The sequence below is a fragment of the Manacus candei genome, unplaced genomic scaffold (genome assembly GCF_025592945.1).
Source record: "Manacus candei isolate 608988 ecotype Guabito, Panama unplaced genomic scaffold, ASM2559294v1 h1tg000003l, whole genome shotgun sequence".
Lineage (NCBI taxonomy): Eukaryota > Metazoa > Chordata > Aves > Passeriformes > Pipridae > Manacus > Manacus candei.
In genome coordinates, this window is record NW_026138051.1 from 1,283,488 (window position 1) to 1,311,368 (window position 27,881).

Sequence of the window (27,881 nt, forward strand, 5' to 3'; positions counted from 1 at the left end):
CAACCTCGTTACCTTCCATTCGTTATAATTCTATCTCAGTTAAAGGTGATTTCAGTCATCAACATGTGCTAAAACCTGGGGTTTAGAGGGATTTCACTGATGAACAGCGAGGGAATATTTGGGGAATTTTACAGTTCATTCCCATCCGTGGTTAATTCTTGGGGAAGCAATGGAACATGTTTCACATTTCAGCCTCTGCTCAAAAAGTTCTGTCTTCTCTCAGCTTCACTATAAATATTTTCTCTTCGTGCTAGGGGGCTTTGGGTTCCCATTGTTCAAAACAGCCAGTTCATAATAATTCTTTGCTTTTGTGTTTTTTTAGTATTTTATTCTTATTTTTAAACAACTTGGCTCACAAGGAGTCGGCAGGGGGTTGGACCAGATGATCTTTAAGGATCCCTTCCAACCCAAACCACTCTGTGATGCTCTAATATTTGGGTTACTGCTCTCAGCTCAGACCATTCCAGTGCAGCTTCATGGGCCACAAACTCATCCATTGTCCACTTGGAATATAAAATGGCAATGGGGATTTGCTCCACTGAAATGATCCCTGAATTTCACTAGTTTTCTTCTTTTTTTCTTTGTAGGTCCAAGCTCAGTGAAAAACAAGAAAAAGGGTAAGTTTGAGTTTTAACTTAATTTTCCTTTCTGTGTTTGTCACCCAGCTGTGAGTTCTCTTTGGATAACACAAAGGAGAAACCAGAAGCAGCTTCTAGCACTGGGAAGGGCAGGGATAACACCCACAACACCCTTAAAACTTCCCTTAACACTGAAGGAAGTTAATTATGTTCTATAGAAGTAATCCTGAAGATGGTGTAATTAGAGAATGGAGTCATGAACCAGCATCAGGAGCCACTTGCTGTTTGCCAGCCTTGGCTTTCATCCCGAGCCTGGGGTCCCCTTCACACCCACCAAACCCAACAGACACATTTTGCATCCCACTTTTCCTAACACCTATTGGTGGATTGCTGGGATTTGGGTTATTCAGGAGGCAGCCCCGTGTTTCTCGGATTGCTGATGCCATCCTTGTCTCTGTAGGACTCCTGGGGAACATTTAACACTACCAGGAGCTTGAGTGAGTCCCAGGATCCGAGTTGCTCCATCAGCTTTTCCTCGTAAACGTGCTGCAGTCTCAGTTCCCGGGAAATGCAGTCAGTTACCTGGTTTTGCCCTTTGTAACCATCCAAACGCTTCTGGGAGTGCTTTAAAAGCTCACAGCAGGTTGTAGGTGACAACAGCTGCAATGGCAACTCTCTGCTTGCTACCTGTTGTAGCTAATGTGTATTTAATTAACAGAACAGTTAGTTGTTCAGCAATTCTCTGTGTCCCTCAAGAGCCCTTCCTGCTCCATCCCCACCATCAGCAGCGGGAGCAGCCGAGCTTCCCATGTCTGTCCTGCTGTAATAACATGTCAAATCACTTTAATCCTTGGATGCAAACTCCAGATGCACAGCTGAGAGGTGGAAACAGGCCACAGTTAGAGACTTCATTTGTACTGACTCTCAGAAGCAGCATAAAATTTTATGTTGGAGGAGTTTGTCCTAACAAAGCTCAGAAACCCTCAACCCACATTAAATCAGCCCAGCTAATAACAAGTGATAGCTGTGGTGTACAGAGCAATTCCAGAGGGGCAAGGAGATCTCCTAGAGCTGTATTATGTACAGCTGTATAAAATAGTTCAATTTTATGGTATTGTCACATTTAATTCTTTTTAGAGGTACAGCTTATTGTTTGCTGGGCAAGGATTAAGGAGAACTCCCTGGTCCTGCCTGCTCTGCATTTCAGAGCCTGCCTGGTATGTGAGTACAGACACCAGGAGACTTGGCAGGCTGCGATTTGGGTGCTGGGACCCTCCCTGGAGAGCTGATAGGGAGGCTGGGGTCCCCTCAGACAAACAAATCAAATATCTTTTGCCTTGTGAGTTTAATAAGTGAGATTTGCTAATGCAGAGAAATAGTTGAAATGACTTGGAGGGGGAGAACGCACAGAAAATGTGGGATGTGCAATTGTCTCACTGCTCAAGCAGCAGCTCCCTTAGTAGCAGACCAGACTTCTGAGGCAGATGAGTTAAACCAGCTGTAATTTGTATCCCTCTTGGGAAGGAAAGCCAGGAGTGACAGCAGCAGCATTCCCGACTCCCTGCGTTCGATCCTCCCTTCGGATGGCCTGGATCGAGGGATGAGTGAGAGGAGTTCAGTGTGTTTAGGGGAAAGAGGTGATGGGTGTGATTCAGGGTGACCAATTCCAAGGCATATCATCAACCCAAGGAAGGAAATCTCTGGATTAGGGGAAGGCTGGTTTGTGGCCAGCTTGGATTGGAAGTCGTGGCTGCTGATCTGGACAGAAATATTGCTGTGGAGATTTGTCCCCTTAAACCTTTCCCCTCCCTTTTTTTGGACACCAGTGTTATTTTACTCACCCCTCCTTACTTTAACTTAGTTTTCTGGATGTTTAAATTACCCCCACAATTGTCCCACACTGATGTCCATGTGTCCATGTTCCTGGCTAATGGCCACCTAGAGATTTCCACCCCTGTCCTAACTAAAATAGATGGATTTCTCCTTATAGTTTTATCCCATTACAAAGATGGATATTAGTCGAGAAACAAGTACATAAATGTACTTGGAAACTATTCCAATAACCATAATTTCATATCCCAACTGCTGCTGTCATGTAGCAAAGTGTTTAATTCTGTCCTACTGGAGACCTTGTGGCAGCAATTGGAGTGATTTTGCTCCATTTATGCGCTTTGGCATAAAAGCTGTTACAAACTGGCATCTTAATAACTACATCAAAAGAACATAATTTCTGTTGGGGACCTGGAAAATCAGCTGAGGACAGGCCAGGCTTTCCCTGCAGACCTGGTTTCAGTCCACTTTGTGTTTGTATGAGTAGTTACTGATGTGGTTGTGCCATTTCTCTTCCTGGGGCCATGGGATGTGTTTGAGGATCATTTTAAGGAAGAAAGTTTTTTTCCATGAGGTTTATAAAATACTGACACAGGTTTCCCAGAGAAGCTGTGGCTGCCCCATCCCTGGAAGTGTCCAAGGCCAGGTTGGACTGGGCAGGGTGTGGAAATGGATGGTCTTTAAGGTCCCTTCCAACCCAAGCCATCCTGTGATTCCATGATTATAACAATTTCCCAGTGCTTCCATCTTCGTGGTGGGGTTAGTTCTTCCCTTACCCCTCCATACAGAGCCCAACATATTTAAATATTTTGAGGCAATGCTGCAGCTCAGCTCTGAACTGCCCTCTGGAGGAGACCAAGCCGTGGGGATCATCTCCTAATCCTAGTGTGTAACAGGTAGGGAAGATTTCCACTGTTTTCCATCAACAAACGGAAAACTGAGACACTGTGGAGTGGGTCACCTGGACTTTACCACTCCAGCCTTGGCTGGGTGTGTTGGAGTGTCCGTGGGTCACGGGGAGCATCCTGACTGTATCCAGAGAGCATCCCAGAGCCGTAGGGCCGTGACCAGCTCTGGGACACGCTGCCCCTGAGGGCATCCCCTGTCTGCTGCTCCCTGCAGGTCAAAGCCCACCCCACGTGCAGAAGGTAACACCTGACCTTGTGTTTTCCAGGAAAGAAGGCTGGTCCTCCGGGGCCCAACGGTCCCCAAGGGCCGCCAGGTCCTCCCGGGCCGCAGGGTCCCCCCGGCATTCCCGGCATCCCCGGGATTCCCGGCACAACCGTCATGGGACCGCCCGGCCCCCCTGGCCCGCCGGGCCCTCAGGGACCCCCCGGCCTGCAGGGCCCCTCAGGTGAGAGCTCTGTCCCTCCTCTGCTCGGAGCTGGGGACGCCGCCGGCGCGGGAGATGCCACACGGGAATAAAAGGGCTCCGTGTTCCCCCCTGAGGAGTGTCTGGATGTGATGGGACGGCATCCTGGAGCAGGACTCGGGTGTCCTGGGTCAGGTTGGATGGGGCTTGGAGCAACCTGGTCTAGTGGAAGGTGGCAAGAGGTGGAACGAGATGAGCTTTAAGGTCCCTTCCCACCCAAACCAGTCTGTGATTCCATGATTCTTTGCATCAGGACCTGGAAGGCAGGAACCACAGCAGATTGCCACCCCTACCTTCCCTTCCCTCCTCTACCATCCAGAGAAAAATGGTTTTCTCCAGCAGTTCTTGGTTCCATTTTTCTCCATTTCCCTGTATCTGGATCACATTATTTCTCCACAGAGTCGTGTGGTGATTATTTTGCTAAAATCTATGAATTTAATAACTCCTTAAAATGCAGGTTAGTGGACATTCCCACCAGCAATGTTTGTTATATCTACATGAGCAGTTTAATATTAATAAACACATCTCCAGAGATGTCAGAGCTATTACCCCATAGCCCACATAGCTCAAGGGAAAACTTGGAGACTTCTCAGTTTTTATCTCAGAAATTGTGGAAGTTGTCCCTGCCCACCACAGGGGGTTGGAACTGGATGATCTTTAAGATCCCTTCCAACCCAAACCACTCTGGATTTCTGGGATTCTGTGATCCTTAATTGCCTGAGCAGAGGCAGGAGCAGCAGGAAGCCTCAGCTCCAGTATCCTGCCACAGGCATCTCCTCCTTAATAGGGGTTTGGCTCCCGGAGAAGGGAGATTTCAGCGTGGAGCTGGGATGCAATGAATGACCTGAGCTACTACAGAGGGAAACTTGTCATCTTGGCAGCCAAGAGGCTTTTGGCCACCACAGAGCAGGGAAAGGGTTGTGCAATTTTTCCTTCTAGTGGAAACTGGTTGAATAATGGTTGAATTTTTAATTTTGATGACAGAAATGCAGGATTAAAGTAGGGAAATGTAGGATGAATATTTGTCTTCTTTATGTATTTTTTGTATGTTTTTAATATTTATATTTTGTATATTTTAATGCTGCCTGCACCCCATACTTGTGGTGCTGTCCTCCTCCTGTTAATGGGGGGTTACTGATTACTATGGGGTAAGAGAAGTTTTATTTCTGTGGGGGTTTAAATGGTTATTATGGGGTAAGAGGAGTTTTACTTGTGGGATTCTTCACTCAACCCTCTTCTTCAACAACATGAAATTGCCTTTTGCAGGTGCCACAGACAAGGCCGGCTCCAGAGACATCCAGGTGGGTTGATCTTCCCAGGAAAAAGCCCAGCCTTGGGAGGGGTTTTTGTAAACATTTCCTGGCTACATTTGCTAATGCTGTGTTTGGTGTTTGCAGCCAGCTGTGGTCCACCTTCAAGGCCAAGGCTCAGCAATCCAAGTGAAGAATGGTAAGGATCTCTTGATATTGGTGGTTACTGGAAAGGGCTCATCCTGCACCCGTGACCTCATACCTGGGTCTAATTCCATCCCATAACAGGGCTCCCAGATTTTCCCTGCACCCATGGCCTCGTATCTAGGTCTCAGTGCATCCCATAACACAGCTCCCAGATTTTCCCTGCTGTTATCCCCCAGGACAGTCCAATTCCCCTGCCCAGACTCCATGAGAAGAGTCTCCATTCCCGTTTCCCCTGAGCTCCTGTTTATCTCCCAGGTTATCCCTATCCTGTATATCCCAGTAATTCTGTCCCACTGAATCTCCCTCCTGACCTCCAGGTACATTTTGCGCCTCCTCCAACCTGCTGTTGTCCCACCAGTGTTCCCCAGCCCCTCGATGGCCAACCTTTCCTCCCCCCATTCCATTTTAATCCCTCAGCGTATCCTTGTCCTGCCTCATCCCCATTATCATGTGTTTCTCCAGTTTCCCAGTAGTTTAAGGCAGGGGAAGGCACAGTGGTGTGAGGACACAAAGGTGCCCAGGCCACCAGCTCTTCCTGGAATCCTTGAGCATCTCCACCCCCACCAGCAGCCTTTAGACCATTATCCCAAGCCCTGCCGAGGCATTTCACATCCACAGGCAGCTCCTTGCTCTCCTCCTCCTCCCTGGATCCCCATCCAAGTTCTCCTCAAGTTCCTGCTCTCTTTACCAACAGCTGGGGCTCATTCATTCCTGCTGCCTCCCTGCTCTGGCTGGGCTGGAGAGGAGCTGGATGTGTCGTCCCCTTTCTGAGTCCCCTTGTGCAGCTCCCTGGGGAGCACAGACAGCCCTGGGACATGTCCCCTCATCCCAGACTCCCAAGGGTGGGTGCAGCAGGATGGGGCTGCAGGACCCCGTCCATGAATTCCTGCCTGATACATGGGATGAGGAGGGCTGGCCACTGCTGCTGTGGGAGGGCAGCTTCTCCCTCAGCAGCCATGAGAGTGGGAGCTGGACTTTCCCTTGGATAGGGCAGTGTGCTTCCAGCTCCCCAAAACTCAAAGGAAACCGTCCGTTCCCGGGAACAATATGAGGGAAAAGATGCCGTTTGCTTGCATTCAGAAAGCAGTGATCCCTTTATTACTGGGAGTGCTGAGGGTTTACAGAGGGTGTGCTGCTGTCTAAGAGTGGGAATGCCCTGTGAGTGTCCTTCCCTGCTGCTTGGGAACAATCTGGTGCTGTGAGCCAGGAATTCTGTCCAGCTGCAGCCTGGCGGGCTTGGACGGGGGGCTGGGAGTGGAGAGGGAGGAAAAGAGTGGGATCTGATAAACTGAGGCACCTACAGAGGCTGGCTCAGTTCAGGGCTCACAGCAAAGTCTGTCCCCTGGGTCCATCCAGGGAGCAGAGCTGTGCTTGTCTTGTCAGTTATCCCAGTGCCAGGACTGGGTGGTGGATCTATAAATACCTGACCTTTTGGTCCCTTGCACTATTTTGTACTATTCTTTCTTCTTTTTATTTTTTTTTTCTAGGGGGGAGGAGGTAGGAAACAGGGTTGACATGTAGAAATCTTCTGATACCTTTTGAGTCCACGAGTGCACCTACACTACTGTTGCAGTCCAGCTCCAGAATGACTTTTTGGAGCAAATTTCCTGATTATTCCTACTCACCACATTTCAACTTGCAGGGGATGCCCTCCAAAAAGATACCTAATACATCCCACCTATTAATGCGCAATGAGTGTGAGGAAGCCAAGCTGGTACAGGAATAATTTTCAAGTATATAAAGTTTGGCAGAAAAGAAACAAAAAACAATGTCCCACCCCAGTTAGGGGTGGGACGTGGTGCAATCTCCTACTTTGTTTTTATTTTGGCTTTTAAAAGCCTTGGAGACCTAATGACAAAGTGTTTGTTAAGATAATGCTGGTGGCAAAGTCAGGGATGGGGAAGTCAAGGAATACCAGAATTAAAATCAGTCATGTGACCCTGTTTTTGAGGATGAGGAGAATGACCCTAGATGAGGGCAGGGAGAGTAGTCCCACAGTCATGCTGTTCACTGCAGGAAATGGGTGTCCCCAGCAAGTGGCAGTGTGATCAGAGCTAGAGAGGAGTCCCAGCTATCACACCCTAGTCTTGAATTCTGGGATTGTCCCACTGAATTCCTTGACTTCGGGCTGTGTGACCCCTGCAGTGTGACTGTATTTTTGTGCTCCCGCGCTTTTCCTCTGACAGGTACTGAGTGACTGCCATTTTCTCATACTGAGATCTTTCAGGTGGAGTCCTCAATGACTGGTCTCGCATCACTATGAACCCCAAGGTGTTTAAGCTGCATGCCCGCAGTGGGGAGCTGGAGGTACTGGTGGACGGCACATACTTCATCTATAGTCAGGTAGAAGTGAGTACGGTCCTAGGCTAACTCCTATACTTGTGTTCCAATGGAAGCCTTGCATGAACCACGAGAGGGCTCCAGACAACTACCAAATGCCAACAGCTTGTGTGTCCTTGTAACCGCTTCAGCGCTGGGGTGTGCTCGGGAGGACGTGGTTTCACACACGTTTTGCCGTGACACCGCCCTCAGGAGATTGGTTATCCCCATCCCACACCCACCAGTGCCCTTTGCTCATCCTCCAGTTCTCTGTGCAGTCACTTGCCAGCCCTCCCAAACCTCCCTGCAGAGAGGACACTGCACTCTGTGCTTTAAAAGAAATGTAGGGCCCAACCCCAGGCAGTCTGGAGTCATTTCGAAGCCACGTTGCTCTCTGCAAACATAGGGCTCTTGGACCAGGTGGTTTGGCCAAACTCCAGCCCAGGTAACTCCCTCTCTCCCGTGTGGCCTCATCCCACATGATGCCCCAGCAGCGGGATGGCTCCGCTGCCGCCTTGGTTGGTGCCAACGATGGATGTCCCCACCTGCTTCTGCAGAAAGGGCTTAACAAAGAGAGAAACTGCTGTGTTCTGATAGAGTGTGCAGCTAATAAGGCATCATTTCCTCTCCCCATTCAAATCCAAAGCAGGATAAGGATTGTCATTTAACACACTGCTCCCAGTGCCCCACAAATCTCCGATGGGAATCGCTGAGCCGGGTGGAGTGTGAGCCGTGGGCTCTCCCCTGCCAGGGCACTCAGGTGAACACCCACCCGTGGGCTGAAAAACTGATTCTGGGGCAGATGTTAGCAAGCCAGGAGGGTTTCTGTGTGGCAACTACAGCTGAGCAAATTCCACCCTCCTCCATGTTTCTAATATCACTCCTGTTCAGTTGGCAGCTCCACTGGGACTTTACCAAGTCAGATAAAGTGGGCTGAGGATGTCAGATGCTCTTCCATGGAACTGGTGATGTGTCTGATTTGGATGGGGACAGGAAAAATAACTCCACACGGGCCAAAGTATAATTGTTATGCAAGTAGCCTAATGCTAATTGCTGCCACAGTGTTTGGCCTCTGAAGCCTTGTCATTTGTGGTCCATCAAGGAAAAAAGGGATCCAGTCTTGTGAAGTTCCCAAGGTCACAGAGTGAGACTAGGAAGAATTAGCAGATTCCTCCAAAGTGGCTGGATTTCCTCTCTCAGGAAGGAGCAGTTCCCTGGGACTGACTTCTCCTTGGACAGGTCTTCCTCATGCAGTTCTTTGGAATCAGTGTGGGAGAGGGTTAAGTAAGGAACAGTCGAGTCACAGGGACTTGGTTACTAGACCTGGAAGTTAAATCAGTAGGAACACTGTAGGGTGATTTCCTTCCAAGCTGTGGAAGTTGGGAGAGCGCTTTCCCTGGAATAGCTTGTGCCTCTGGAAGCACCTCGAGTCCAGTTACCCAGGAGGCAGCTCCCAGTACACCTTAGGGCAGTTCTGCTGTCACCACTAAAGGAGGCTCATGGGACCGGGAAGCAGGACTGGCCAGGTAAGTGCAAGAGGCCTTCAGTCAAATGTGTCTGTCTGTCTGTGGGATGAGAAGCTGTTTGTAGCACACAGGGTGCTCTGCACAGCTCTGCACTGGGGCCTGTGCAGGTCATTTTCCCTGTAATAAGCAGGATTTGTAGCTCAGCCTTGGACACATGGATTAATGGATTCTTGCATGCTTAGTCTGAAGCGGAATACAAGAGTTTCCTGGTTGGCTTGGGGTTCTTCTGCCTCACACAAGCCAACCTCCTGTGAGCACAGGTGTGCTGGAGCCAAGGAGGGGCTCGTTAGCCAGGGAACACCGAGAGGAATGTGGACTTGCTCCCCGTGCACCAGTCCCCTCCCTAACACCTTTCTTCTCCCTGCTTCACATCAGGTATACTACATAAACTTCACAGATTTTGCCAGCTATGAGGTGGTGGTGGATGAAAAGCCCTTTCTGCAATGCACTCGGAGTATTGAGACCGGCAAGACCAACTTCAATACCTGCTACACGGCCGGGGTCTGCCTCCTTAAGGCCAGGCAGAAGATCGCTGTGAAAATGGTCCATGCTGACATCTCCATCAACATGAGCAAGCACACAACTTTCTTTGGGGCCATACGCCTGGGAGATGCACCAGCATCCTAGAGGAACTTGGCATGGCCAAGGATGCTCACAGAACTGCACAGTGCTGCTGTTCATAAGCGTATCAGTATTTCAGGGGGTTCTGTAATCCGGCCGTAAAGAAAACTGATCCAGAGCTATTTATTCCTATATGTGAATGCAGGAAGCACAATTGTCCTCTGTGACTTGCGTGGAGACTTGGATCAAAAAAAAAAAAAAAGAAAAAAAAAAAAGCTGGTTGCAAAAGCATTGTGAGGAAGAAAGGCTGTTGTGTCTGCCTTGTCTCAGTATTTCAAGTATTACTGCACTGATACTCTGCTCTGTGATCTTCACACGAGGCTTGTCGGGAGAGCTGTGGGTCTCTGCTTTTATGTTGCACTAGCAAGAGCATCCCAGGCGGTAGCGGGAGCAGACAGACTCCCGTCCCAATTGTCCCAGCCAGGCACTCCTGCTTCTGCACGCTAACCAGAGCAAGGAAGGGGGCTGCTGGTTTCCTGCCTTCCCAGTGGGAACTGGAACGGCCGCGGGTGCGGAGGGAGGTGGGTGAGGCAGGGTCGTGGTGTTTACATTCATCCTCAGGAGCGTGGGCGAGGAAGGCGAGGAAGTGCCTCTTCCCAGAGCTTGGAAGCAAAAGCAGGAAGTGCAAGAGGAAGAGGAATCCTTACTAGAGCAGGCTTAGCAGATAGGAAACTGCCTCCACATTCCAGAAACCACCAAATCCCAAAGAAAACGCCGGTTCCCGGGTCCAGGCCTCTGCTCCTTTCAGTTCCTGCCCTTACCCCAGAGGTAACTTTGCCCTGCCGGGGGCTGCCTTAAAGTACTGCTGCTGTTACAGCACGTTCTGTTTGGTTGGGGGTATTTTGTTTTGGGGGGATTTTTTTTTGGTTTTTGTTTTGTCCTTTTTAATTAATATTTTGCAAACCAGAACACATTTCTACAGGCTTCACTGAGCCGCGTAGAGCAGACACAAGTACTTGTGAGAACACTCGGAGGAAGTTTGTCATGTTTAAGAATAAAATATTCAATCAGGAAATTTTATTTCTTTTTCTGTTTTAATAGCAACTGTCCTGCTTTTAGATGTAGTTTTTAGCCTTCCTCCCCTTTCTTCTTGGCACCCTTCTACCTTAAATAAGTGGTGATGGAGTCTCTAGCAAAGAAAAAAAATAATTGTATTTTAAAATCTGGTCCAGCATGAAGTCACCACTTTTTCTTTTCTCTGAGCCCTGCTGAGTCTAGTCATAACTCGATTTCTGGTGACTAATAGAAGAGCTGGGACACTATTGTTTCTTTTGGCTTCTTGAGCAACTCTCTCCCGTTACCTCCCCTCAGCTGGGGAGACCTAAAGCCATAAGATGTGCTGGAGCTGAGGAGAGGCCGAAGCGCAAATTGCTCTGTTGTGTCAGCCCTTGGCTCGCACTCCTCTGGGTTGGGGTTTTGTTTCCCTGCATTTCTTTTCAGAGCCTGTTTTTGCTTTCAAGAGGGGAGTGAAGTGGCAGCCTGTTGTAGCAAATGAGACAAGTCCCAAACTGGCTTCTTCAGCCTGGACAAGGAAAGGTTTTGGGGACACCTCAGAGCCCCCTCCAGTGCCTAAAGGGGCTCCGAGAGAGCTGGAGAGGGACTCTGGACAAGGAGTGGAGTGACAGGACAAGGGGGAATGGCTTTCCACTGCCAGAGGGCAGGGTGAGATGGGATATTGGGAAGGAATTGTTGGCTGGGAGGGTGGGGAGGCCCTGGCACAGGTTGCCCAGAAAAGCTGTGGCTGCCCCATCCCTGGAAGTGTCCAAGGCCAGGTTGGATGGGGCTTGGAGCAACCTGGGCTGGTGGAAGGTGTCCCTGCCCTTGGCAGGGGGTGGAATGAGTTGATCTTTAAGGTCCCTCCCAACTCAGCCATCCTGTGATTCCGTGATCTCAGTGATGGCTCCACCTCCATGCAGAGGTGGCTCAGCCCTGGTCACCTGCAGGGACGTGTGTCCGGGACATGTCCCAGCACTGCTGTGGCCACGGGAGTGTCCGCCCTGCCTGAAGCATTCCTGGCTCCATCACTTTTCCGTAGTGTGTGATCTCCCTTGCCAAGTGTTGCAGTTATTGGGAGATAAATATTCCTCGGGGGCTCCGGCGTTGGCCGCGGCCTCGCTATTCACAGGGGCCCTGCAGTTTGTAAAACAACTGCGTGACAAATGGGCTGCTCTTGCTTTTTAGTGGGTTGTCCTCCCTTCAGCCTCAACATGTAGGACTGGCAAGAGCCCTGAAGGCTCTTCTCTGGGCTTTGTGGTTTATTTCCTTTAAAATGGATTAAGAAGGACATGTTCCCCTGACAAGAATGAAGGGGGACAACTGTATGTAGTGAGAATAAGCAAATCATTAACAAAATTGCTTTAGAACAGGCCTGAGCAGCAAGGCTGGGGGCAGGCATAAATACCAGGGGCTTTGGGAAAGCTGTGGATGGAGTTTGCATTCTTTGTTCCCCACTGGCAGGATCTGAGATGTGCTCCATGGCTGCTGGCAGGGGGAGGCAGAGGGAGAATCCCTTCTCTCCATAAAAGCCCCGCGCCACTGTCCCCTCTCTGGTGTGTGCCTGGGATGCAGGAGGAGAGCAGGAGGGAGTGATTCCTGCATGGAACGTGTTAACAGGCTTTTTCTCATGCTCACTACATCGAAGTGTGAGCTCAGTGTAGCCGAGTTGGAGAGCAGAGAACTGCTGACTGCAGGTGGCCTTGGCAAGTAAAGCTCCTTCCTGCTCTCGGTGTTCCTGGGGAGATGTCCTTCGCTGGCCACACCAGGAGTTTCCATGGAAGGTCTGTACAGCCACAGCAGAGTGTTGGCTGTGCTTGTGTGACGGGACAGGAAAGATGAAGCATCTCCATCCTTTGGGGGTGTGAGAGGCGCCGTCCCCTCGCTGGGCTCAGAGCTGCTCAGGATTCACCTTCCTGCTCTCGGCATCAGGGGAATGCACGGAAAGAAGCCCGGATCCCATGGACTTGGATAACCAGGTACCTTCCTGCCTCCGAAATGCCCAGGTTGGGAGCATCTGTCACCCACGGCTGTGACGTGGGCCAGGGGATTTATCCTCTCTTCCTCCACACCCATGTCCTGCTGCTCAATCCTCACATCCTTTGGAGACCTGTCCTGTGAAAGCCTCAGGGGGAACAGACCCCTCTGGAGCCCTGGGAGCCAGCGTGGAGGGCAGGAAGGACAAGAAGCATAGGATACCCTGGGGTTTCAGGAGCAGGTCTCTCCCTGTTTGTTCTGTGAGGTTCACTTTGCCTTTATCACAATCCCAGAAAAGCCCCTCAGTGTTTGCCGGTGCCTCAGCTGGCTCTCGTCCACACCCAGTGCTCCTGCAAAGGGAGTTCACAGCCCTGGGATGCGAGTGCCCAGGGATTCTCCGCAGAACTGGGGACTTTTCAGCTGGTGCCATGGGCCGTGCAGACCCATGTCCAGCAACTGGGGGTGCAGGAGGAGCAGCCGGGCTTCCCCGGGCAGTGCTGGGGGCGGGTGCACCAGGGCTGGAGCAGTGGCCAGTTCCTCTTTTGGGGCTCCACATTCACTGCTGGTGGGAGAGGAGATGAGGGCCGAGGGTTCATCCAGAGGTCGGTGTTTCCCTGGCAGGGTCTCACATCTGCACAGATGTGCTGTGTGCTCACAGCTGCCTCGGCCCAGGACACCAGCCCTGGCCTTGGGGGGCTGTCACCCCGTCCTGCCTGCTGGGGACCTTGGTCCTGCTCGAGGCTCAGCCACATCCTAACATGACAAAGCTCGGAGGGTGAGGGGCAGCCACAGCAGAAGCCAGGATGCTGCTTCTTCCAGATATGTACGCTTAGTTACATAAACATATTATCTGTGTTTATTTATTTATGTGGTTTATGTCTATATAATAGTTTTTTTCCTGCCAGACACCTCTAGGACTAGAGCACGAGCTCCACAGCTGAAACTCCACATCCCTGGGTAACCCCTCGACAGCCTGGAGCTGCTCCTTCAGATGGAATTGGCCACACTGGGCCAAAAACCCCAAAACTGTGCATTTTGGAGAACACCCTGTGAAGCACAAGGAGTACATCCCCGGGGAGTGTATCAGCACTAGGTGGCACAGGGACACAGACATGCCACCATAAAAAAGTCCCTGTGTGTGGGGTGCAGCTCTGGGTGCCCAGATCCCACTTGGAGCTGCCACAGGGACAGTTCCCGTCTGGTTCCTGCCCTCGGTGAGGAGGGGACCCGGCAGCCGTCCTGGTGGGGACATGAGGAGCACTGGCAGCACAGCAGACTCTGGGGAGGAAGAGGAGGATGAGGGGGATGCCAGCTCTGCACATCCCGCTGGGAAGCTGAACTCCAGGGAGCCCTTGTCTCCCGAGGAGGGGCAGGTGCTGCAGGAGAGTGGGCTGGGCTGTGGCGGCAGGGGAGGGGAATTTCTCGGTGTGACGGTCTCACCTGCGGCCCGGGGCTGCCGGGAATCCCACGGTGATGCCCGATGGCCACAGCCGGCAGCTCAGTCCCTGGCTCAGGATGGCCACGGAGCCCTCGCTGGCTGCTCCCGGTGCCCTCGGCACCAGCTGCCCGACAGGAGCTGGCACAGGGCACAGCCTGTCCCTGGCACAGGGAAGCTGCTCGGGGGAACTCCCCCAAACCCGCTCGGCTCTCCCAAGTGCCACTTCTGCCTCCTGGCGTTTGATGTCACACTGGTCACCCCGATCACCTGAGCACCCTCCTCCCATCCCGCCGTTTCTCTTTCCCTTCCCTGCAGTGCTTTCTGCGCTGTTTTTCCCCCTCTTCAGGCTTATGTCTTTCTTTTCCCACTTCCGTAGCTACGAACACCCACATGCCTTATCTCCTTCCCCCATCCCATCCTGAAGCCTATTTATACAGAGCCTGGCTCCTGCCCAGCTTGCCGGAGAGCGCCGGAGGAGCGGGACGGGGCTGGCAGCGCCCGCAGCCCAACATGCTCTTGGCTGAAAGGGGATGTTTGCTGCTCTGGCTGCTCCCATCCATCCTCAGAGCCCGGTCTAGCACGGATTCGAGGCCCAGGTCCATGCCCTGCCAGCAGGTAAGGCTGTTTTCCCAGGAGCACCTGGGCTGGTATGGCTCCAGCAGCATCGCTGGGGCTGTGAGCATCCCTCTGGCTCTCCTCCCCATGGCTCTCACCTCCCTCCATCTCTTTAACCTTCCCAGCCTCTCCTCTTTTCCTATCTGTGAACCAGTCTCCTGCGAGGTGATCCCAGCATCCAGCTGTTACCATGTCCCTGCCGTGCCCAAGATGCTCAAAGGCAGGATGGAGCACAGGGATTCCAACAGCTGCCGTCGATGTTAGAAAGGCATCTGGGAGCCTGGATGGGGAACAGCTGGTTTCTGTCCCCCCCAGAGAGAAATCAGCTGCTCGCCATCCAGGCTTCCAATTCCAGAGGAAACCAGTTTGGAGCGAGAGCGAAGGTAGAGCCCACCACAGCACTTTTCCTCTGCCTAAACAGGGATGCTCTGAACCAATTGGGCATGGGAAGAGGGAACAGTCTCATTTCCACTTGCTCATTCCCATCTTGGACAGCAGCTGGCTTGGCTGGAGCTGTGGTTTGTAGCCCCCCCTCGTGCTCACAGCTCTCCTGTCTTTCCACAGAGCCCCACAAAGGTGTCCTGCAAAGGAGTCGGCCTGCAGAAGTTTCCCAAGGAGCTTGGCCAAGGAATTAAGCACCTTGAACTCTCCAACAACTTCATCCGAAACCTGTCAGACAGCTACATTACAGGATTTGGGCAGCTGGAGTACCTGGATATGTGCTTCAACCAGCTGGAAGCCGTGTCAGCCACCACCCTGGCTCAGCTGCCCCAGCTGCGCTCGCTCCTCCTGGGATCAAACCACCTAGACCGGAATTTCTTGGCTAATGGGGAAGCCTTCCATCTGCTCAGGAATATAGAGGTCCTGGACCTGTCAGGGAATAACCTGGAGAGCCACATGGCAGGCTGGTACATCAGCAACCTCACCAGCCTCAGGGTGCTGGATCTCTCCAGGAACAAGATGACCAAGCTGCTGGCAGGGACCTTCCGGAGCACTCCAGGGCTGCGAGAGCTCGATCTCAGCAACAACTACATCATGGAAATCCAGGAGGGAGCTTTTGAGCCTCTGCAAGAGCTGGAGGTGGTAAACTTGGCTTTGAACTCCATCCAGTGTATCTCTGGCTTCAGCCTCACACAGCTGCGAGTTTTAAACCTCAGCCACAACGCCCTGGAGCTCTTCACCTCCGAGGAGGGAGTGGAGCCCTACCTGCTCCAAGTGCTCGACTTGAGCCATAACAGACTCCTCTATTTCCCAGAGCTCCCCAAAGTCAATGATCTCACACACTTAAACCTCTCCAACAACCTTATTGCTTCCCTGCTCCCAGGCTCACACCGGCTGGAGGACTTTGTCCTGCCCTACAAGGAGATGGGGCGGTTCAACAGGACCGTGAGTCCCGCGGCCGCTCTGACACACGTGGCTGACTTGGACCTCAGCAATAACCGCCTGGAGCTGTTCCCATTTACCTTCTTCCACAGCCTGGGCTCCCTGCACAGCCTCAGCCTGGCTATGAACTGTCTCCAGGAGGTGGCCAGGGAGTCTCTCACCAATGGCACAGAGTCTGCTGATCCCTCTCCTGCTCCAGCAGAGCGCACTGAGCTCTCTGTGCGCTCCCTGGACCTCCACAGCAATGCCCTCCGAGTGCTGCCACGCTGGTTCTTCAATTCTCTGCCTCAGCTGGAAACCATGGACCTGGGCTCCAACCACCTCCAGCCTTGCGAGGGCCAGGGAAGTGACCAGGGAGGGGATTTGGGAGGGAGGTCTCACATTCCAGCCCCTGGAGACACCTGCACCCCCTTCTACAACGTGCCTCGCTTGAAGCACCTCAGCCTTCGCGAGAACAACATCACCAGGCTGCACCCCCACGCCTTCAACAGGACCCCGCTGCTCTCCCTGGACCTGTCGGGGAACAGGGACTTGTCTGTGCCCACGGGAGCCCTGGGGGGGCTGGAGCTCTCCCTGCAGGAACTCTCTCTGAGGGGCAACCAGATGGACGAGAGCCGGGCAGCGCTGCCCTGCCTGGGCACGCTCCGAGTCCTGGACCTCGCCGGGAACTGTCTGAGCGCTTTGCCTGCAGGTCTGTCCTGCTCCCCACTGGAAAGCCTGGACGTTCGGAATAACAGCCTGAAGACATTGGGAAAACTCGTGAGCCGGTCCCACAGGCTGAGGGAGGTGTCCCTGGCTGGGAACCCCTTCAGCTGCTGCTCTCTGGGCTGGCTGGACTCGCTGCGTGCGGCCGGCGTGGCCGTGCAGGACCTGGGCGATGCCCGGTGCTCCTTCCAGGACCGTGGCTGGAACGTCTCGGCTGGGATCACCAGCTCTCCCCGGTGGCTCTGTCCCCAGCCCAAGGGCACTGGCTCGCTGGCTCTGCTCGTGGTCCTGGTGGGCCTCTCCCTCCTCAGTGCCGGGGCTTTCTGCCTCCTGAGGAGAGGCCAGAAGGCTCCAGGCTGTGTGGGACTCCGGAGCAACAGGGTGGGGGTCTCCCCGCCCCACCCCAAAGGAGAGGGGGCAGCCCAGGAGAGGCCACCAGACATGGTCACCAAAGTGTAGCCTTGAACTGTAGCAATCAGTCAGAACTCTAATTATTATTAATAATATTAATATTAATCATATTATTGTGGTCTCCTCACTGGTTCCTGCGGGATCCCTTTAAGTCAATCACGCTCTGCTGTGGGATGGGAATTGTCTCCATTGGGGCCACCTGGGTGATTCCCAGCTTTCCCAGAAGTCCCTGTCTGCCTTTCAAGAAGGTTTAATAGCTCTGCTAAATACCTGCTGTTGCTCCTGAAGCATTCCTCAGTCTGGTGAGAGGCAGGAAATGGGAATGGTGCTTGGTGATGGCTCTGAGGGTGGGTCGCAGTGCTGAGGTGGGGAGAGGGTTTCTGTGGGACCCTGCTCATCCTTCTGCTGCCTTTCCCTGCCAAGCTTTCATCTGAATGGTGCTGTGGAGCTGGCAGGGCTTACAGTGCTCCCAGGCACTGCTGTGGGTATCTCCTCACCCACTGAGATTGTGGGAATGAGAGAAGTGGGAGTCTGTGCTGTCACCAGCCCTTCAGGTGGGTGCAGGACATCCCACCCTCGGCGCCTGGACCCCGAGGTGACGGTGGCAGGGACAGCTGGTCCTATCCTGGGTCTCTTCTTTGCTTCTCCCCAGAAGTGTCCCCTGTCCTGGGGTGGCACCTGGGCTCTCTGGGGCAGGGTCCTGCCTTCCCATGTGCCCAGGAAGCCCATGGCAGCAGGTAGGTGAGCTCAGTGTGTCCCTCACATCGTGCCAGCCTCCTTCCCCAGCCCAGCACTGGGTGACATTACAGGGACACTTTGGGGCCACCTGCCCATAGCCCAGAATGCTGCTGTTCCTAGTGTAGTTTTTGTGCCCTCTGTTCCTCACTTAACCCCTCCCAGGCTGTGCTTCCCTCACATGTCACCAGGAAACATCCTGCCCTTTGTGCTGCTGCTAAGCTCTCAGAGGGCTGGAGCCCTGGTGCCACCCAGAGCCGGGTGACCGAGGGGACAGTGGGGAGCAGCAGGGACACCACGTGCCACGGGGTGCTCAGGGACACCCTGCACTGCCGGGCACTCGGTGCCAGGCACTGCCCTGAGCTCCTGAGTGCTCCCGGGCCGTGTTTATCCAGCGCTGCTGACGCAGGATGTGTCGTGTCCCGGGAGCAGCAGCAGCGGGGGGAGGATGATGGCCTGTTGGGGGGTGGTGGCACTTGGGGACAGCGGCTGCTGATGCCTGGAGTTTCCTTCAGGAATTAAAGCATCTGCTAAAAAATGTCCTGAAAACAGGAGGAAGGCTTGTGGTACTGGTTTTAACCCACAGGGAAGGCTCCCAAAGGCACAAAGCTGGGCTCGATGATCTCAAAGGACTTTTCCAACCTTAAGGGTTCTGTAAAGCTCAGGGAAAGGGGGAGAAGAGGGATGGTGGCCTGGCAGTGGGACAGGGAGGCTGCCTGAGCCTGGGGAGGGGAAGTTAAGCTTAAAACAGATAAGAAAGCCTGAAGAACCTCCAAGGCCAAGGAAGGGCTGTGAAGGTATGGAAAATGAGCCAGGGAAATGGTGTGCTGGGTTCTTACATTTATTGATGTCCTATCTGCCTTCCCAATTCGCAGAAAAACAGGATTCCAGGTTGTGTCTCGTGGATTTGACAAGAACTGAATCCACGTCAGTGCCAAGGGCAATGTCCCCTTCTCCCAGTCGCAGGAAAAGCTTGGCCAGGAGCAGGGCACAGGGTGAACACCCAGGGCCTGTGCTGGCACAGGGGACAACGAGGTGGGACCGAACCACATTCACAGCAGGAACCAGCACAAGGCCAAGAGAAACCCGGGGTATGTCCTGTGCCTGCACTGCCCCTCATCTAGAGCTTCCTAGGCTTTAGGGGAAATGGTTTCCCTATCCCAGGCGTGTCTTGGCATCTCAAGCTTTTTTTTCATCCAAAAGGAGGATAAAAGGTCTGTGGAATATTGAAATTGGAACAAATAAAGTGAGGATGCCAAAAATGTTGCATTTGAGTCAGGCTGGGAGGCAGCAGGAGTGTAAATTTTGGTCTGACAAAAAAAAGCAGTGGTGGGTGAAATGTTGTGACCATTGACAAATTTTCTAGAGAACTCGTTGAGAAATCCAGCAAAACTCATTCTTTCCAGTGGAAAGCCTTCACATTTCTCTGGATCTGCATTTTCATAGAATAATAGATTTTTATCAAAAATTTCCAAAAGCCATTCCTCTAACCCAGGAGGAAATTATCTTCCCTGCAACTCAATTATAGCACCTTTTTAGTCCCTTTTTCCTTTTTTTCCCTCTTTTTTTTCTCTTTCTCTCTATGGGGATGAACCAGAGCCTCACCTACTTCCAGAGCTGAGGAATATCCTGGGAGCTGATGGCAGATCTCACCCCTCAAGCCACCACAGCCCAGCAGAGTGGGGAGAATGCTCCTTACCCTCTGCATTAAGCAGAGCTGAAATGAACCTGAATCTCACCAATGCTGATGAGATAATGAAGATCACGTGCTTTAGGCTGTTTCACCCAGCTGAAGGTATGTCCCCCTCCAGAAACGCTGCTGGAGGTACCATTTCTTTTATTTTTTTCCTGATACTGCTGCAACACCCATTCCCAAATAGGATTGATCTCATCAATCCCTGTCCTCGTGCTCCCCATGCTGGGTTGCCTTGGACGTGCTCCCGGGGAATGTGGTGCTTATTCTACAGCTTTGGGATGGGACAGGAGGCTGGTGGCACCTCCAGGACACCAGCCCATGCATCCCTCCCATGCCTAGGGCTGTGCTGCCACTGCTTCCCGTTATCCCTCTCTGCCACAGCAGCTCTGACTCAACACAACTCCCCTGGCAGCCCTTCCCAGCCCGGAGGGTGGGGTCGGGCGTGTTGTTCATGACACTTTCCTCCTCTCTGGGGGGGCTCTGGCCAGGCTGGGACCTCCCGATGGGGAGCGTGTCCCCCCGTGCCCCCCTGCCTTGCACAGCCCTGTGCTGCCCCTGGGGCGTTACTTCCCCGGGCTGGGGGGGATGCAGATGTTGCCACATGTTGTGCAGCTGGATCCTGGATCCCCCAGCCCAGCTGTGCCTGCAGAGCCTGCCCTGGGCTGCTGCTCCGGGACACTGCCCTGGCAGCTCTGTCACAGCAGCACAAGGAGTGTCACCGGGTGTGATTCTCCTTCCAGCAGGAGCAGCCCCTCAGTCCCTGCTCCCAGTTTGGGGGCACTGGATGGCTGTGGGGACAGGTCACGCTGGGAAGTGACTCTGGAGGGGATAAACTGGCAGGAGTGAGTCCCTGCCACCCCCAGCCCGTTCTCAGCACCCATCCTGTGCTCCTGACTCCAGCACTGCCTCGGAAAGAGGAAGGAGATGGTTTTGCTGAAGGACAGCAGAGTTCCACAGCAGGGTGGGCACTGGCACCCAGGGTGACCCTCACTGTCCCCAGCCTCAGGAGGGGACAGGAGGCTCACGGTGCCCACCAGCAGCTGGGATCTCATCCCCAACCTCTGGGACGTGGCAGGAGCTGGCTGGGGAGCAGGACCTGCCTCTCTCCAGGACGTCAGTGCCACATGACTGCGGTGCCACTGCGTCACTGCCACAGCCCCGGGCAGAAGGATGTGGCTCCTCGTGTGGTCAGGCGGTAGGTGAGCGTGGGGTGGGGAGCACTGAGGTCACCAGGGGCCTGAGGGGACACTGATGGCAGGGGAACCCCTGGGAGGTCCCCTCCCAAGGTGCCCCTCATGAGCCTGGGAGCCACAAGCCCTTGGGAGCAGGGACGGTGAGTGGGGAGGGGTCCCCATGTGCTCACATGGGTCACAAACCATTCAGGGGTGTTTGCTTTGGCCCCTGCCCGAGAGCCAGTGGTGAGAGACATCTTTGGCCATCCAGGACAACTGGCTGATGTTCCTCCATCCCAGGAGCCAGCTCTGTGTGCAGACAAGCCCTGACCCAGCACCAGGTGTGCTACTTCCCCCCGGCAGTGTCCCCAGGATGGCCAACACCAGGCAGGTGGAGAACGACATTTCCCAGTGTTTCTCCCTGCTCAGCACCCACCGAGGGAGCCCCAGCTGGGGGCCGAGGAAGGGAAGCATTTCCTGGGCTGGGAATCCCCTCCTGCCTCCCTCCTTCCCCAGAGTCTGCCCTGGAAGGGGAAGGAAGGGGTATTTTTAGCACTTGCCCTACACTTGTTTCAAGGTCTGAGCTAAGAAGAGGAATTGATGTTCGAAGAAAGGTTGGTTTGGCTTTAAAAGGAAGGGTTTAGTTTTTTCCTGCAACTCAATCCTTGCAAAACTTTTCTGTGAAGAGGGATTGGTAAAAGTACCTCTCGTAGGAGGCAGCCCTGGGCAGGGCACTGGTGTCACAGCTCCCTGCGCTGGCACTGCTTCCAGTGCCCTTGCCTTCCACATTCCAAAGGGAGGGATGGGGTGGGACTAATCCTCCCTATCCCAATGCTGATCATGGCTCCTATCACCTGCAAAGTGAGTCCCTCCTGCCAGCCCATCCTCCCATGGTTCCTCTCTGCATTCCTGCTCTCCAGCAGCTTTTCCTGACCACTGCTCCCAGCTTCTGAACCCCCTGGGGACCCACGTGCCTTCCCAGCTGCCATCCAGCACCAGTATTGTCCTGGCAACCCACTGGAGATGCTCCAGGTCCCAGAACAAGACACCACCCACACCTTGAGGAGGAGTTTAACTGAATGGCACAAGGTCAGTGGGGGGAAAGCACCTTGTCGACCCCAGGAGCCGGTGGGAGCAGGTTCTCCAGGACCCGAGGGCAGGTGGTGGCCCTTAAGAGCCAAACCAGCGGCCAGAAGGTGGCAATATCCCCCCTTTGTTCTGGCCCTGACAGCAAAAGGTCCCTCCTTGTGCAGGGGATGGGGCCGGTTTGGTTGGGAATCTCTCAGAATCATGGAGTGGTTTGGGTTGGAAGGGCCATTAAAGCCCATCTCCTAGACATTCCCAAAACACAGCATTGCCTGTGCTTGGCAATTCCTGCCTCACGTGTGCTGGATGAACCTCTGCCTTCCCTCTGCCCACTGAGCATGTGATGCCCAAAAAACCACCCAGGCACCTCCCAGCAGTGACAAGAGCAGCTTTTCCTGGTCAGAAAATTCCTGATCCCTCCAGAAGCTGCTCAGATTTCCCCTCAATGTTCCCCTCGGGGCCTGAGGCTGAAAAGGGAACTTGGGGGGATCTTATTTCATAACACCAAAATCCTCAGGGCTGGAGCGAGAGGGGCACAGTGTGGTCACTGTGTCTGTGTGTCAAGGGAAGAGAAGGATCTGCAAAAGCCATGACTGGGAAGGTGAGGTGCGACAGGAATTCCAGGGACTTCCAGAGCACCTGAGGACCGGCAGAGGAACTGACCTAAGAAGCTGTGGGAGGTCAGTCTGACCTTGGTCTCTCATCAAAGACTAGGAATAACTCCGTGGGGAAGAACCCAACCTCACCCCGGGCCCTGAGGGGTCTGGCAGCACCATGCCCTGGTCACACAGCACTTGGTCCCACAGTGGGTGCAGCTTCCTGGGGCTCCTCTGCCTCCTCCTTGTGGTCCTGTGATGGGTGTGAGCAAAACTCACCATGTCAGGGGGTTCACAGGGGTGGTTTCTCATTGCAGAGCCCTTGGAGAAGCAGATCAGGTTCATCTCTGCCACCTGGGATCGGAGCCAGTCCGTGACCTTACACAGCAGCACCAGCCCTCAGGTACCACTGGAGTAAAACAAAGAGCAGCTCTCTCAAGCAGCAGGGATGGTGGAGGGGACTTTGGGCTGAGGAGGGAGCAGCTGAGTTAGCCTGAAAATCCAAAAACTCACAGAAAACCAAGAAAATTGCTGCCTGCCCCCCAGTGCTGTTGGGTTTCAGCCCTAAGGGGTGCACTGACTGTCCCAGAGCTCAGGATCCGTGTGGGCAGCAGGTAAAAGCACCTTCCAGTGAGAGGGGAAGTTGCCCAGCCAGCGAGAAAGTGAAAGCCTAAAGAATAGCCTTCAGCCTTTGACTGTTTCCAAAACCTGGTGTCAGCTGAGCTGGTGTCTCAAATGTCACTTCCCACTGTGGGAGAAAAACAGCCTACCTGGTTCCTCAAGGTCTTCACAGCACCAGGCAGCACTTTTGGTTCTGTACTTATGGAAGGGAGAGATTCAGAGAATCCACCTTGTGACGGGCATGTGCCACCCAGGGGGATGTCACTCTGGAGCAGCTCCTGCCCAGGCAAGCACCGTTTCCTGGCTCCATCATTTCTGCCAGCCTTAATCTGAATATCTGAATGTGTTTTTTAAGCTTTTTGTAAAGAAAATAAGGGAGGGGGCAAAGACAGAAATCAGCCTTTGCCTACCTGAAAGGAGGTTGGAGCACAGTGGGGGTCGGGCTCTTCTCCCAGTGACAGGATGGGAGGAACAGCCTCGAGTTGGGCCAGGGGAGGTTTAGTTGGATATTGGGAAAAATTCCTCATGGGAAGGGTTGCACAGGCTGCCCAGGGCAGTAACATCCCTGGAGGGATTTCAAAGCCCTGTGGATGAGGCACTTGGGGACATGGGTCAGTGGTGGCCTTGGCAGTGCTGGGGGAACATCCTGCAGCCTCTCAGCCTTAACCCCCTCCCGGGTGCTGTTTCGGGGATGATCGCTGCCAAAAACAGCTGGACCCCCCTCCACCCCCCTCCTTGTCCCTGTCCTGCTGTGAATGGCACCGAAACTGCCTTTGTTCCCCTCCCCGGGCGGGGGCAGGACCTGCCGCTGGCTGCTATAAAAGGGGCGGGGGTGCCGAGCAGCCCCAGCCCCGCTCCCGGTCCCCGTCCCAGTCCCATCCCCAGTCCGGTCCCAATTCCTGGCCATGGGCTACCCCAGTGCCACCGTGCTGCTGTGCCAGCTGGGTCTCTCCACAGCCATCCAGTGGCTGTGAGTCGGGATTCCCCCCTTCCCAATGCGCCTCCTTGGGGGCTCCCCCTGTGTTCCGTGGTCCCCCGCCCCACTGACCCCCTCCTGTCCCCACAGCGGGCTGACGGAGAGCGGCAGCGGCGTGTCCTGGAACGAGAGCCAGCACTGCCGGCTGCTGGTGCCGGAGCAGCTCCAGCTGTGCCGCCGGAACCTGGAGGTGATGCCCAGCATCGTGCGGGCCGCCCGCCACACGCAGGCCCTGTGCCAGCAGAGCTTTGCAGACATGAGGTGGAACTGCTCCTCCATCCAGCGAGCCCCCAGGTTTGGCCCTGACCTGCTGAAAGGTAAAGGATGCTCCTCCCGCCGTGTCCGTGCTCCCCACGGAGCATCCCGGGATGGCAGCACCTTGGTGCTGCTCCAGCTCAGCTCTGCCTTGGGTATCCATCGTGGAGTGAATTTGCTGCCTTTACAGGGTGTTAATCCTGTGCAATTCCATCTGTGGGAGGTGACAGACAGTAACTTCCATTTCAAACGTCTCCATACAAAAGGGGGAGAGGTGGGAAGACAGGCTGTGTATGGACACTGTAACACAGTGTGGGGGGCACAGGTTAAAAACACGCTGCACGGAAAATGAGAGCCTTGGGTTCATCCTGCTGCAAGATTTTTAGGAAACACATTTATTTGCATTGTGAGGTCTTTGGGAGGAGTGTCTGGCTGGGCAGGGAGGAAGGACATCTCCCCCTCTTCTTCCCAGGGACCCGGGAAGCCGCCTTTGTGTACGCCCTGGCTGCTGCCACCATCGCCCACGGCATCGCCCGGGCCTGCGCCTCGGGAGAGCTCCCGCTCTGCTCCTGCGGCCCCGGCCCCCCCGGGGACCCCGGCCCGGGGGGCAGGTGGGGGGGCTGCGGGGACAACCTCAGCTACGGCCTCCAGCTCGGGGCCGCCTTTGCCGACAGCTCCTCCAGGTCCGGCAAGTTGGGGACACACGGGAGGAAAGCCATGAACCTGCACAACAGCGCCGTGGGCAGGACGGTGGGTGTGGGATCAGTGGGGTGCTGTGGTCTGGGATGGTGGGTGTGGGATCACTGGGGTGCTGCAGTCTGGGATGGTGGGTGTGGGATCAGTGGGGTGCTGCGGTCCAGGAGGGTGGGTGTGGGACCACCAGGGTGCTGCAGTCCACGATGGTGGGTATAGAGCCCACCAGGACTGCACAGTGGGGTCAGATAGTGGGTATGGAGCCCACGGGGACTCTGCAGTCCAGGATGGTGGGTATGGAACCCCCCAGGAATGCTGGAGCCCAGACTGGTGGGTATGGATGCCCCAGGACTGCTGCAGCCCAGCACACCTTGGAGCAGCCCAGAGCAGGAGCAGAGGTGCCCAATTTAGGGTGTCAGACTCCAGCCAGGCTGTTGGGGTGTTGTCTGAACATCGAGAGGCAACTAAATGGTTAAAAAGTGTCTTTGCAGACAGCCCCCACTGCTGCTCCCCCAGACATCCTGCACCCCTTCCACAACCAGCACAAGACATCTCCCACTTCACATCAGTACTCCCAGTGCTTCTTTCCACCCTCCTCACTGGAAGCAGAAGCTCCCCAGCCCATCTGGGTTTTGTGCTTTCATGCCCTCCTGTTCCCCAGCCCCAGTGCCAGCTCCCACAGGTAGTTCCTTAAGGATCAGGTTCTTAGCAGAAGGGATTAAAGGAGGGCTGAGCCCTGACTGCCCTGTTATATTAATTTAAATGTGGCAATGAGTGGAGCTCTTTCATCTCTTTAAACTTGCCATGGATGCCCTTGCAAGTCAATCCACAGGGCAGGTACCAGGAGAAAGCAAACTTCCCTGTTTTCCTGTCCCTGCAGATGCTGAGTGACTCCCTGGATACCAAGTGTAAATGCCACGGTGTTTCGGGCTCCTGTTCAGTGAAGACCTGCTGGAAGGGACTGTCAAGCCTGGATGAAATTGCCTCTAACCTCAAGTCCAAGTACCTGGCAGCCATCAAGGTGTCCCACCGGCTCGTAGGGCCCAGGAAGCAGCTGATAGCCAAGGATATGGATGCCAGGCCAGTGACAGAGACAGATCTGGTTTATCTCATCAACTCTCCTGACTACTGCACCCCAAATCTCCAGCTGGGGTCTCTGGGGACACAGGACAGGTAATATGCTCTAATTTCATGACTGTCTGTACTGTTGGGTTTGACAGCAGGTCCTGGGAAGTGGTGTGGGTGGGCTGAGCACAGGTTGCCCAGAGAAGCTGTGGCTGCCCCATCCCTGGAAGTGTCCAGGGCCAGGTTAGATGGGACTTGGAGCAACTTGGGCTGGTGGGAGGTGTCCCTGTCCATGGCAGGGGGTGGGACTGGATGGGCTTTAAGGTCCCTCCCAACCCGAACCATTCCATGGCTCTGTGGTCCTGCTGTGGCCAGGACCAGCCCGGGTGGGCAGGTCCCCCAGCTCAGCACCCTCCTCTCCACAGGCAGTGCAACAAGAGCTCGGTGGGCAGTGCCAGCTGTGCCCTGCTGTGCTGTGGCCGTGGGTACAACACGTACACGGAGGAGGTGGAGGAGCGGTGCCACTGCCGCTACCGCTGGTGCTGCTCCGTCGTGTGCAGGAGCTGCCGGCGCAGGGTGGAGAGACACGTCTGCAAATAACAGCCCAGGGCTCTGCTGGTGCCCTCCAGGAACAGCTGGAGACCAGACACCCATCCCAGGGGGTGCTCCGAGCAAGGAGGGGGCTGTGCAGGAAGCCTGGCCTCACATTGCTGTGGAAAACCTCACCCTGAGAGATTCTGGGAAGCCTCCGGTCCCTTCCAACCCGAACCTGAGGGCAGGACAAAGGGCTGCCCTCCTGCAGCTGGGCAGTGTCCAGCCCTGCCTCCAGCTGGGACCAGCCATTGATCACTCCACAGGAACAGCCCAGTTCCTGTGTGAATGGGGACCCTGGGCTGCCATTGTCCCTTTGCAGGAGGTTCTGACAGCCAGGAGTGATGGATGGGAAGGGGGCAGAGTTATCCATTGGGAGAAGGCTGGAGGGACAGAAAGCTACTTCGGGTCAGGGGATCATGGGCAGCTCCTCTGGGGACAATTCTGCCATGGGCTCACCCAACACCACTGGATGTTCCTCCTCTGGAGCAAACACTGGTCCAGGGCCACTTGCAGCATCAGAATAAAGACCAGGCTTGGACACAGATAGAACCAGTCATTGCTCCAGGAGCCAGGACTCATCAGTCCTCCCCAAGACCTGCATGGACATGGCTGCTGCTCTCATTGGTGGCAGACAGACCAGGGACAGGAGAGGTCCTGGAGGCTGCTAAAACAGGGGAAAACTGCTCCTACCAGCTGTGGGTTACCAACACTGCTATGGCACCACTGGAGCTTCTGCTCTCTGGGCTCCTCTTGGAGGTGAAAGCCCACTCAATGCATGGAATCCTCATGGCTCGTCCTTCCTGCCATTTCTCTTGGACCACTGAGGTCTTTAGCCCACTCTTTCCACTCCCTCAGGACCAGGTGTGCTGGAAGTCTGGCCTGGAGAGGGGACATGACTCTGGGGCCCTGGGGAAGCAAGAATGAATCTTTAGTCTCTGTACTTCCTGTAAGTGGGATTCTGGTGTGTGTTTTTTAAATAAATGTGTTCTATCCTAACTCTCTATGGCTTGTTTTGTAGGACAACCTCCTTCCTCCATCTCTCTCTCAGCTGGCCCAGAGAAAGTGAGGGTGTAAGGAGGGCACAAAGCCCTGTGTCCATACAGCCCTGTGTCCTTACTTTTCCTTACATGGATCTGAGGACCAGTTCACTTTTAATTCTTTCTGCTA

The 27,881-nt window shown here is 54.3% G+C and overlaps 3 protein-coding genes across 6 annotated transcripts in view; all 3 read left to right on the forward strand.

Moving 5' to 3' along the window:
- Nucleotides 1-13,002, forward strand: part of EDA (ectodysplasin A) — a 67,260-nt gene extending 54,258 nt beyond the window's left edge. For 2 of the 3 annotated variants that reach the window (XM_051789616.1, XM_051789635.1), the window contains exons 3-8: nucleotides 588-617; nucleotides 3,583-3,762; nucleotides 5,047-5,081; nucleotides 5,178-5,229; nucleotides 7,456-7,586; nucleotides 9,458-13,002. In XM_051789616.1, the coding sequence (XP_051645576.1) occupies nucleotides 588-617; nucleotides 3,583-3,762; nucleotides 5,047-5,081; nucleotides 5,178-5,229; nucleotides 7,456-7,586; nucleotides 9,458-9,709 (680 nt within the window). In that variant the 3' untranslated portion in view covers nucleotides 9,710-13,002. The remainder of the gene's footprint in view (nucleotides 1-587; nucleotides 618-3,582; nucleotides 3,763-5,046; nucleotides 5,082-5,177; nucleotides 5,230-7,455; nucleotides 7,587-9,457) is intronic. The other variant, XM_051789626.1, reaches the window with a different exon arrangement.
- A 303-nt stretch (nucleotides 13,003-13,305) lies between these two features.
- Nucleotides 13,306-17,335, forward strand: LOC127471993 (transforming growth factor beta activator LRRC32-like). 2 transcript variants are annotated; one of them, XM_051789560.1, is made up of 2 exons: nucleotides 13,306-14,726; nucleotides 15,291-17,335. In XM_051789560.1, the coding sequence occupies exons 1-2, from the start codon at nucleotides 14,502-14,504 to the stop codon at nucleotides 17,271-17,273; spliced, it is 2,208 nt and encodes a 735-aa protein (XP_051645520.1). In that variant the 5' UTR covers nucleotides 13,306-14,501; the 3' UTR covers nucleotides 17,274-17,335. The 2 variants fall into 2 exon arrangements, with proteins under 2 accessions (XP_051645520.1, XP_051645524.1); XM_051789564.1 differs by lacking the exon at nucleotides 13,306-14,726 and adding an exon at nucleotides 14,920-15,109.
- Nucleotides 17,336-24,229: 6,894 nt separating this feature from the next.
- On the forward strand, nucleotides 24,230-27,678 carry LOC127472054 (protein Wnt-11b-like). Its single transcript, XM_051789707.1, has 4 exons — nucleotides 24,230-24,424; nucleotides 24,835-25,112; nucleotides 25,936-26,228; nucleotides 26,546-27,678. The coding sequence occupies exons 1-4, from the start codon at nucleotides 24,301-24,303 to the stop codon at nucleotides 26,718-26,720; spliced, it is 870 nt and encodes a 289-aa protein (XP_051645667.1). The 5' UTR covers nucleotides 24,230-24,300; the 3' UTR covers nucleotides 26,721-27,678.
- Nucleotides 27,679-27,881: the final 203 nt, after the last annotated feature.